The sequence below is a fragment of the Osmerus eperlanus genome, chromosome 1, assembly GCF_963692335.1.
Source record: "Osmerus eperlanus chromosome 1, fOsmEpe2.1, whole genome shotgun sequence".
In the NCBI taxonomy this organism is placed as follows: domain Eukaryota; kingdom Metazoa; phylum Chordata; class Actinopteri; order Osmeriformes; family Osmeridae; genus Osmerus; species Osmerus eperlanus.
Window position 1 is genome coordinate 3,603,145 of NC_085018.1, and position 12,122 is coordinate 3,615,266.

General features: G+C 42.1%; 1 protein-coding gene across 1 annotated transcript; it reads left to right on the forward strand.

Annotated features, from left to right (window-relative positions):
* The first annotated feature begins 411 nt into the window (after positions 1 to 411).
* Positions 412 to 4,127, forward strand: LOC134021001 (C-X-C chemokine receptor type 4-like). Its single transcript, XM_062461838.1, has 4 exons — positions 412 to 773; positions 1,026 to 1,309; positions 1,499 to 1,648; positions 4,009 to 4,127. Exons 1-4 carry the CDS (start codon positions 457 to 459, stop codon positions 4,125 to 4,127), a joined length of 870 nt encoding a protein of 289 aa, XP_062317822.1. The 5' UTR covers positions 412 to 456.
* Positions 4,128 to 12,122: the final 7,995 nt, after the last annotated feature.

The window sequence follows — 12,122 nt, forward strand, 5'->3', positions numbered from 1 at the left end:
AAAAATGACTTCAAATCAGCCATTCATCCAATTGTCTTGAAATGTTGTGTACATGTATGAAATACATGTCTGTGTCATGTCAATTTTGTAATGGTTTGCAATGCTGAGGAGGAACCCGCCATTGCTGCCTGCAGCTATATTTCAGCTTTGTTGTTGTATTTACGTATCTATGATTTGTAGGTGTACATTGAAGGGCATTTTACAACTGCTCCCCAATGGAAGGTCCCACAGTCACAATGTGGCAGGTCTGTCTAGTTCTTTCGGGTCTTTGAAATCTATCTTTAGATAAAGGATATTTATAAAAAGTATAAAGGATCATTATAGTCTGGAAAGTTGGTCTCAGCAAATAGAAAGAGTATTGTGCAACTAAAAAAAAGTAATATATATATATGTTTGGTCAAGAATCTTTTCAGTTTTGAACAGTCATCATGTCATCCTTTTTTACCAAGGCAAGTTATGGTGGCTTGTGAAACTGCTTATTCTCTCTCACTTCATCTACTAGTGTCTTTCTATGTATCTCATGACTGTTGCCCCTCCTATCTGTCGCTCTGTCTCTGTCTCTCTCTTCCTCCCTACAGCATATTGTGTTTGACTGACATAAACGACACTGGTTCTGGCGACTTTGGGCTGGCCCTGGAGAATCCGTGTGACCTGGATCAAGTTATAACCCCTGACCTCCAGAGAGTGTTCCTCCCTGTGGTCTACGGCTTCATCTTTGTCCTGGGCATCACTGGGAACGGCCTGGTGTTGATGGTGCTTGGCTGCAAGCGCAGGTGAGAATAAAGAAGACGATGACAAAGATGTTATATTAGTTTAGTCCTTTAGTAAGTTTAGTTAGTCACTTTGTACATTTTAATCTTTTGAAAAAGAAAGAACGAAAGATCCGTACATTCGTTTATTGTATGCACCTTCCTGTCACAGTAAATTCCTTGTTTGTGTTACAACACATTACATGGCGGATAAAACACATTCTGATTCTGATGTAGAAGATGACACACAGAGTGGTTTTATCTGATTGTCCCCAGGTCAAAATTGAGTCTGACAGACCGCTACCGGCTGCACCTCTCTGCTGCCGATCTTCTCTTTGTGCTGACGCTCCCGTTCTGGGCAGCGGATGCCGCACTGACGGACTGGCGTTTCGGATTAGGCAACTGTGTGGCCGTGCACGTCATCTACACAGTGTACCTGTATGGGAGTGTGCTCATCCTGGCCTTCATCAGTCTGGACCGCTACCTAGCCGTGGTCAAAGCAACAGACGCGCACACCTCACGCACGAGACAGCTACTGGCACGGAGACTGGTGTTTGTAGGTGAGCTACGTCTCTAGTCTAATCTCTCTCTCTCTCTCTCTCTCTCTCTCTCTCTCTCTCTCTCTCTCTCTCTCGACGTGCCCATGCTTCAGATGTATGCACAGGGGTACATCTTCACTTGTATTCTCAATCTCCTGATCTAACCACCGAATCTCCTCTTTGTCTCCCCTCACCCCTCTCCTTTTCCAGGAGCCTGGTCGCCTGCGGCTCTCTTGGCCGTGTCAGACATAGTGTTTGCCAGGACTTGGGAAGCAGGATATGGGACGATTGTGTGTCAGCGCTTATACCCAGCTGACAACGCTCCTCTCTGGGTGTCAGTGTTCCACCTGCAGCTGGTGGGTCATTCTGACCCATCAGTCATTCTGACCCACCGTCGTATTGCAACAACTTTACCGCATACAAAAACAAAGTGAAGCATTTTCTTTTAACCGTTGGGCTGTCTCAGACCCCCCACATTGCAAAGGTTAACCCTCGTGCTGCCTTCGGGTCACATGACCCAAAGGTTCATAACGAACCATCGTTGTGTTTACCCAATTTTACCCAATACAAAAACAAATAAAAATAATTTTCTTTTAACCTTCGCAATGTGGGGGGTCTGAGACAGCCCAACGGTTAAAAGAAAATGCTTCACTTTGTTTTTGTATGCGGTAAAGTTGTCGCAATACGACGGTGGGTCACAATGACTGATGGGTCAGAATGACCCGAAGATAACACAAGGGTTAAAAAAATTGTTTTTGTTTTTGTATTGGGTAAAATTGGGTTAACACAACGATGGTTCGTTATGAACCTTTGGGTCATGTGACCCGAAGGCAGCACAAGGGTTAAGCTTTCATCAAATATCATTCTCTTGTCTCCCTCTTCTATCACACTCACACCCCCTATATAATTACAGGAGAGTTTCATGGCAACCTGGGCCCCGTTCGTCGTAAGGGTTGAAGCTAAGTTAATCAATTGTCCCTTTAGCCCGTTAACATTAGCGAGATGAGTGAGAACAGCAAATATCGGTTCGTCAACGGCTGATCCGCATCCAAATCATGTGGTTAATTTCAATCAGGCTAAACTTATCAGGGAAATTGCACGTGCACGTCCTACTTCAAAAGGCAGTTAAGGTCGATCACCAAAACCGTGATTTTCTAACGGTATGATGGCGGAAAAGACGAAAGAGAGAGCGGTGATAGGCTATCTCGCCATCCGAGCAAACTATTATAATGAGTCTCTACGAAGACAATAAGCATATTATCATGGCTAAGTCAAACACCGCCACCGCTGCCAGAGCAAGACAAGCAGCTTGGCAAAAAATTGCCGATAAGCTAAATGCGAAAGTTTTGGGGAAATGTATAAGCTCATCTTAAGTGCCTCATTACCCCAATCAATCAGATCACATTTCTTTAAATGTGCCTGCTGGCAGTAGGCTTAATGGAAATTAATAATCGAATGAGATCTTGCTAGCGAAAATAATGATCTCAACTCTTTCAGAATAAGTAGGCTAGATAAAAACAAGGCCAAAGAGTATCTAATTGATACGAATTCATAGACACTTATGAGGATATATGTAGGCTACTGCGCTTATATATATATATGTGTATGTGTATATATGCATATACATATATATATATGTATATACTGTATATATATATGTGTGTATATGCATGTAGGCCTATGTGTAAATCCCTCTTTGATTTCATTGACTGGGACATGGCCAGGGAATATGATGAATTGATTCATCAGCTGGTTAAGCGCCAAGTACACTTTTCTTACAGCAACGCATGCTGCGGCTTTGCCAATGTTTTCTGCATCGCCTATACTGTATAAAAATGTAGCCTATAGCCTACCTGACGCAAAAAACCTCAAGGCTATGCAGTCTGAAGCACAGTTAAAGTTTCAAGTAGCTTTATTGTCAATTTCTTCACATGTCAAGACATAAAAAGGAATCGATATGACGTTTCCCACTCTCCCACAGTGAAACATATAAAAAGCATAGGCACAACAGATAAGACAAGACATTTCGTAAAATATAGCGTTACATATTCACATACAGCAGCATAAGCTCATAATAAAGCATAAAGCTTGCTGCGGCGTGTGATATTTGCAATGTACGGCCCGAGAAGGTCTTGCAAATAAATGAGTCCATGTTGGCTGAATCGATATCGCTCAAACAAGAACTCATCCGTGTGAAATAAAGGATCTTGGCAATCGCGAAGAACTCTATTGGTATGGAAAGCTAATCGAACTAAATTATAGCTCCTTGGTCAACTGGGTCTCTCAAAAAGGGAGCTGCCATGTTATTTTCTGGGGGTGTGGCAAGCTTATCCAGCTACACTTACGTTAGCCTGCTCTGGAGCAGGTTAGTGCTAATTGATATGTTACTATGGTGATTTATCGAAAGTTGCTTCCACGAACCAAAAAGAGGGGCGTTTTTTTATCTTATCCTGAAAATTAGCTCGCTAAACCGCTTAGCGAGCTACGACGAATACCCCCCTGCTTGGTGACAGAGGGTATCCATGCCAGCCCACTCTAATGACCCCTTACCATGACCCTGAGCCGGGCCCTCAGAAGTGGTACAATGTGGCCCACTGCCAGACTAGAGCCCGGGTAGATGACCATAGGCATGCTCAAAGCCCGGTTCCAGTGCCTACGTAGATTCGGTAACCCCAGGGTGACATTATTGTGGCATGTGTTGTTCTCCATAATATTGCCAGTATTAGAGGAGAGCAACAACCTGCTGTACATATCAACCCTGAGGACGACCATCCCCTCCACCCTGCAGATTTCCAAGATGGAAGAGCAGTCCAAGACTTACTATGCCACACTGAAATAAAGACTAATCATTACCATTTCATTTGGTCTCCTTTATTGCCTACAAATAGATATGCAACAATTAGTATTGATATATTGTTCTGACAATTAACACTGACTCATCTGTGACCATGCACCCACTTGTAACTGGTGTTCTAGAAATTCAATTTCCAGATCAGTCTTAATGATCTTCCGCCCCAAGTACACCATCTCTTGTTCAGTTTTTTTGCATTTGTTGGTCAGTTGGTTTCATTTGTTGTATCAGATGGAGTTTGTACAACTCCTTAACTGGTAACACATTAGGATAACATTAAATCCCAGTTCTACATACAGAATTCACCTGCCATTTACTAAACATCTCACTGTGCGTAGCTGTGCTTGGGAAGTTGATGGACCCCTCTACTGGCAATGCCCATCCATGTTCTGTTCAACAGGATCAGACTGTGCAGTTAGGTTTTTCATTAATTACTTTCATCACTTCAGTGTACATTTTAAACTGACAATTCCACTGTGAGAGAGTGAGCCCGAGCAGTCGTTTCGGTCAGAGGTGAAGAATGCATGCAAACACTGCCGGATTTCCATGAAGGAAATAGGCTTTATTGTGCATAATAATTACTCCCATAGGACGTGCTCCTGCCAACCAGCCTCCCAACTGAGCTGTGCGGCACACCTTTATTCACCTGGGCAATACCATATGACGTGCGTCACAATCAATTAACATGCTCCCCCGGTTTTCCCCCTTTAACACCATATTGACATGACACATTTCACACATACATTATGTCTTTATCACGGACTGCCATAAAATCACTTCATACATTAGTTTCTTTAAAACAGTGCGCCCCCCTGCTCCCCGGATCGCTCTCCGCCCCCGGTGCACACAATACACATAAATCCCTTTCCCCGCCCTGCACCCTGGTTTGCCCCCACCTCACTGGCAGACACGGCAACAGGGAGGACACCGCCACACCCGCCGAAACTGGTCAGTTCCATGGAATCGGCCGAGAGCCACCGATTTACGTGGCAGACGCCTTGCGTTCTGTCACATCCACACAAGACTGTAAATAAAGTACATGGGGAGAGAACTATCGGTAGCTACTGTATATGTAGGCCTCTCTGTGGCAGCAGTCAATGTTTCCTCATCTTCCTGTGATGAAAAGTATTGTTTCAGTATAGTCACCACTAATATGCATAATGGAGTATTGACTGGCCTACTTACAAGTGCAAGGGGTACTGTTGTGCAAAGGCTGGCAGGAGGCTCAACCACCTGGATTACACCATCAGTGACTAGAAGTGGACCAAAGTAGAGAATGAAAACACATACACACACATACATTATATGGCACATATTTACATTTTATGTAGGCACTCGTGTCCTGCGGGGTGATTTGCTCTGATGAGCCTCCTCCAGGGATGCCTTCAGCCACTGGACGCCCAATGTTAGGGCTCAGAGCCAGCTCCTCGGCGTCAGTCAGAGGTGGCGGTGGTGGCCCTTCACCCGTTTTGCGTGCCTCTGCCTTTTTTCTATTTGCTAAATTGAACTCAATGTTAATAAGCAGGATATCAGGCAAAAGGACAGTGTGTTTCCACCACTATAGGTTAAAATAGGCACTGACGGATATTGACTTTGTATAGGCTATGTCAAATATGATTAATACCAAAGTGATGAGGCTAATATCACAAGCCTATAGGCCAAAAGGCTGAATATGTGTGACAAAGTGGGTGAGAACATGCCTGGACTCACCACTTGTCACGTTGGGGCCATGAGGTCTGGTGAGTGTTACCAGTTACATTTGTACATACTCTACTTGGTTTAGGTGGGAGTATTTGGTTTCAGTTATTGTCAAACACAGTCACAATCTTTGATTAGTAATGATACCTTTTATTTATGTTGCAGGATAGACAGAACAAATGTTGTTTCATTTCTGCACACTCACGGTTCTTTGTTTAGATCCACCATTCAGGACTCCGGTTTGGGAGGGGGCCGCCCAGCACTTCCTGATTTTATGGTGGAGGTGATGTCAGAGATGACATCACGGGTTGAACCAAGTGGAGGGGGGTACTGTGTGTATTCATGTATGTGTCTGTTGCATCGGATGGCTTACCATGAGATTACCCGCATCTTGGTTTGGGCAGTCTGAGGAGGGCTAGGGACCCACCCTATAAAGCCAGTGAAGGGTTGCTTGATGGGGGGGAAGGTTGTGCTGCCACAACGAGGTAATTTTGTTTTGGTTAATTATGATTTGAACCTGCTAAGTATTTTGGGTTTTTGCTTTTGTTTCTGTTGGTTCGTGGAATGAAGAACCTCTTTATTAAATCCTCAATTCATGCAAATCTCCTGAGTCCACCGAGTCTGCTTGCCTTCCACCTTTCTGGACGTTTGAGCCACACTACCTCACAATATGCCTTACCTGTTTGTATTATGTTTTTATATTTCATTTTCAACTGTTGCCAAGCACGCTTCATGCCAGAGGGATTGCACCTATGTGAACATTGTATTTGAAAAATTTACAATTCCACCACTTTTTCACCTGTAATCTTAACGGTTCAATTTATTGACTAGGCTACTGCATTCAAACTTACGCATGGACTCGGTCAGCAATTGTTTCCCACGCCAACTGTCTCTCTTTCGCTGCTACAGCCGTATTACTTTTTTAGCGGAATATGTGCTCTGACTCACCATATGCCCGTATTAAAACCGCAAGTTCCATTGGGGTGAAATACGACGCCCTTTTTTTGTCGACAGTTTCCATGGTTTATCTTTGTATCGGCGTTCCACTGATGTTGGCTTTTGATAGTACTCATGCACGTGCTTAACTCAGAGTAGACGTACTCCAAGTTGATTTAAGTTATTCAGATCAGCTGTTGTGGAACCAAAAAATAGAGTAGATCAACTTACAGTGCGTTCACACTGCAGCGGAGCGGGCGGCGCGCGGCGTCGGCTTCCAATTCATTTTCAATGAAACCAGGCGTTGACGCTCGCGTAGGGCATTGTGGGAAGGCGAGCGGAGCGGAGCGTTGCAAGTTGGATTTTCTCAACTTTATGTAAATGAGGAGCGTGAAAACGCTAGCGTTGGCCAATCGGATTGGTTTCTTGTTTCTTGTAACGTAGCAACTGTTCGTCATGGTAAACATTTCTAGGTTTGACAATTTCAAGATGGAGGAGAAACTTTTCGTATGTGTCTGCACACCCAGTTCTGTTCAGAACAAAGTTACTAATGTGACGAGCCTGAATTTAAAGAATACATTAAACTAATAATGCATGGTGCATGGTTGCCGATGTCGTCATTGTTCCTAGTGTGTTTTTATAGCCTACTTTTAAATTTAGTCGTCACATTACGTGACTGTTCTGTGCCACTGCTAGCTCGCTAGCCCAGCCTACAAACGACTGGTTGAGTGACCGGTGGCGTAACATGTATTCTACTGTAATATTGCACTAGTAAAATCTTGCACTTACATAAATGTTGTGTAAAAGTGGTATTTTGATCGATATTGTGAGTACGTGAACCCAAATCTGCACGCTTGGCCATGACTACAACAGTGACCTTAGAGAACTACAACTCTGTATTAACTTTGGTGAGATCCTTCAAATCACATACAGTCAGTGTAAGTCAGTGCAGTCAAACACACCCCAAAAAACTATTGTTGATGCATCCTGGTTAAGTGACCAAAACATTGTCTCGTTCTGTCTCGTCTGTAATATAACTAGACCGTAGTCTATTGTCATAATCGAAAGTAAAAAAGTTGAGGTTAATGCTAAACTAATTAAGTATAAACAGAAACTATACCAAATCAAATGTTTTCCTAAACAATCAATTAGCAGCTATGGTCAACTACCCCCTGCCTTAGTTTCTCAGAGTAACTCCAACAAGGTATAGATAGCCTGCTCTCTGCCATATTTTATGTTCAATCTTGTGCTTATCAAATCTTTTCTTATATTGATGTGTGTTAAACTGTTATTTTTTGACCCATTCACACTGCCTTTTTCCCAGGATTGAGAGACTGTGGAGAGACGTCTACATGGCATTGACAAATGTCTTCTACCCTCCCCCCCCCCCCCCCCCCCAAGTATATCTGAGTCTAGTAAGATTGAAACCTTCCTTGGTAGCAGCAGTTGTATATGGCAAGCCGTTTTATCATTTAACCAATGAATTCTTGATATCCAAAATTCGAATTTTTGATATCAAGAATTCAATTTTGGATATCAAGAATTCCAATTTTGGATATCAAGAATTGCATTTGGGATATCAAGAATTCCAATTTTGGATATCAAGAATTGCATTTTGGATATCAACAATTCGAATTTTGGATATCAAGAATTGCATTTTGGATATCAACAATTCGAATTTTGGATATCAACAATTGCATTTTGGATATCAACAATTAGAATTTTGGATATCAAGAATTGCATTTTGGATATCAACAATTCGAATTTTGGATATCCAGAATTGCATTTTGGATATCAACAATGTATGTTAATGACCTTAATGGGGGCGGGATTATATTTGCATGTTCTATGTTATATCTTGGCAGGCCGTTTTATCATTTAAACAATGCTAGTTAACATGGCTGCGCGTGTACTGAATGGTCCGTGTACCTTGTGGCCATTGGTTTTTCTATTTTGCAACCCGTGTTGACAAACGCAAAATAGGGCCGTAATATTGTTTTGTCACTTTAGTAAGTCGAACACACATTTAAGTATAACGGCTTGTTATACTTATTATGCATACTGGCACAAGTGAAAAAGAGAGAGAGGGGGAAAAATGCGAAACTATTGGGGGTGTTATTACTTGCGAACACCAGAGGGCAGCAACGACTAGCTTTTAAAAAAATGTTCCTGTGATCTGCAGGCCTACAATCTTGACGACATGGCAGCAGGTTCTTTAGTAGAAGACACACACACCAAACTGAAGGCACATGTTGACCGCGTTTGCTAGTTGCTACTTAGTTAATAAATCTTTGATGAACCCAATTTTCTTTAATATATATTAAGTTTCTTTAATATATATTAGAAACATTACAAGACGGGGCTCCAGTGTGTGTTCAAACAAGGCCAAAAGTGCCAGACGGTATCAATCACACCCGTGCAAGTAACACTCCACGCCCCAACCCTCCCACAAACTTTTCGTATGTGTCTGCACACCCAGTTCTGTTCAGAACAAAGTTACTAATGTGACGAGCCTGAATTTAAAGAATACATTAAACTAATAATGCATGGTGCATGGTTGCCGATGTCGTCATTGTTCCTAGTGTGTTTTTATAGCCTACTTTTAAATTTAGTCGTCACATTACGTGACTGTTCTGTGCCACTGCTAGCTCGCTAGCCCAGCCTACAAACGACTGGTTGAGTGACCGGTGGCGTAACATGTATTCTACTGTAATCTTGCACTAGTAAAATCTTGCACTTACATAAATGTTGTGTAAAAGTGGTATTTTGATCGATATTGTGAGTACGTGAACCCAAATCTGCACGCTTGGCCATGACTACAACAGTGACCTTAGAGAACTACAACTCTGTATTAACTTGTCTAACACGCCCCCGTGCGTGGTGTACTGTGGGAAGGCAAGCGATGCAGAGCGTTAAAAAACGCTGCAGTGTGAACGCAGCGTTAGTGTTCAGGGTTAGGCTTGCAGTTGGTTAACCCTCGTGCTGCCTTCGGGTCACATGACCCAAAGGTTCATAACGAACCATTGTTGTGTTTACCCAATTTTACCCAATACAAAAACAAATAAAAATAATTTTCTTTTAACCATTCCAATGTGGGGGGTCTGAGACAGCCCGACAGTTAAAAGAAAATGCTTCACTTTGTTTTTGTATGAGGTAAATTTGTCGCAATACGACGGTGGGTCACAATGACTGATGGGTCAGAATGACCCGAAGATAACACAAGGGTTAAACCCGCTACCTGGAATACCCCCCTGGTGTCGTGGTGTTGTTCTTAGTGGCTCTTATGCACCTAGATCTCTGCACATGTCAGGTTCTACCTCAGTGCGTGCGTAGGCACGGGTAGTTGTGTCTCCTTCTGCGTGCAAGCTCATCAAAGTCGGAGGAGCGTAACACGTAATATTACTCACTAAACATGTGGTTACAACACATTTTTCACTTATGACCAATGTTCCCTCAAAAAACAATCCGCACTGAGCAAATAGATATCTATCGGAGCGCAGACCTCAGTACTCTGAGCAAAGTTTGCAGAGAACCCCGCTAGCTTCTTAGTAGCTAAATATATCAGAAAGCTTCACCAGCCTACCTGGACCATCGCTTGTGTCCGTTGGAATGATTTCATCATGCCATTCATGTTTAAATTTAAAACTGCCCTTTTTTATGGCGCCTGCAAAGGTCGCCTGTGAAGCTACCTTTGCAGGGCAGTTTTAAATTTATGACTGCATAGCAATGCATTGGTGACATCCTTCAAATCACATACAGTCAGTGTAAGTCAGTGCAGTCAAACACACCCCAAAAAACTATTGTTAATGCATCCTGGTTAAGTGACCAAAACATTGTCTCGTTCTGTCTCGTCTGTAATATAACTAGACCGTAGTCTATTGTCATAATCAAAAGTAAAAAAGTTGAGGTTAATGCTAAACTAATTAAGTATAAACAGAAACTATACCAAATCAAATGTTTTCCTAAACAATCAATTAGCAGCTATGGTCAACTACCCCCTGCCTTAGTTTCTCAGAGTAACTCCAACAAGGTATAGATAGCCTGCTCTCTGCCATATTTTATGTTCAATCTTGTGCTTATCAAATCTTTTCTTATATTGATGTGTGTTAAACTGTTATTTTTTGACCCATTCACACTGCCTTTTTCCCAGGATTGAGAGACTGTGGAGAGACGTCTACATGGCATTGACAAATGTCTTCTACCCCCCCCCCCCCCCCCAAGTATATCTGAGTCTAGTAAGATTGAAACCTTCCTTGGTAGCAGCAGTTGTATATGGCAAGCCGTTTTATCATTTAACCAATGAATTGTTGATATCCAAAATTCGAATTTTTGATATCAAGAATTCAATTTTGGATATCAAGAATTCCAATTTTGGATATCAAGAATTGCATTTGGGATATCAAGAATTCCAATTTTGGATATCAAGAATTGCATTTTGGATATCAACAATTCGAATTTTGGATATCAAGAATTGCATTTTGGATATCAACAATTCGAATTTTGGATATCAAGAATTGCATTTTGGATATCAACAATTCGAATTTTGGATATCCAGAATTGCATTTTGGATATCAACAATGTATGTTAATGACCTTAATGGGGGCGGGATTATATTTGCATGTTCTATGTTATATCTTGGCAAGCCGTTTTATCATTTAAACAATGCTAGTTAACATGGCTGCGCGTGTACTGAATGGTCCGTCTACCTTGTGGCCATTGGTTTTTCTATTTTGCAACCCGTGTTGACAAACGCAAAATAGGGCCGTAATATTGTTTTGTCACTTTAGTAAGTCGAACACACATTTAAGTATAACGGCTTGTTATACTTATTATGCATACTGGCACAAGTGAAAAAGAGAGAGAGGGGGAAAAATGCGAAACTATTGGGGGTGTTATTACTTGCGAACACCAGAGGGCAGCAACGACTAGCTTTTAAAAAAATGTTCCTGTGATCTGCAGGCCTACAATCTTGACGACATGGCAGCAGGTTCTTTAGTAGAAGACACACACACCAAACTGAAGGCACATGTTGACCGCGTTTGCTAGTTGCTACTTAGTTAATAAATCTTTGATGAACCCAAGTTTCTTTAATATATATTAAGTTTCTTTAATATATATTAGAAACATTACAAGACGGGGCTCCAGTGTGTGTTCAAACAAGGCCAAAAGTGCCAGACGGTATCAATCACACCCGTGCAAGTAACACTCCACGCCCCAACCCTCCCTCCCCCCACCTAAATGATGCTTTCAGTTCTGTTGTACGTCTTAATGAAGTGCATTGAGGCAATCATAGTAAGAAAGTTGAGGTAATGTGGGCTACCTTTGCAGTTTCAATCATCATCATCGTGA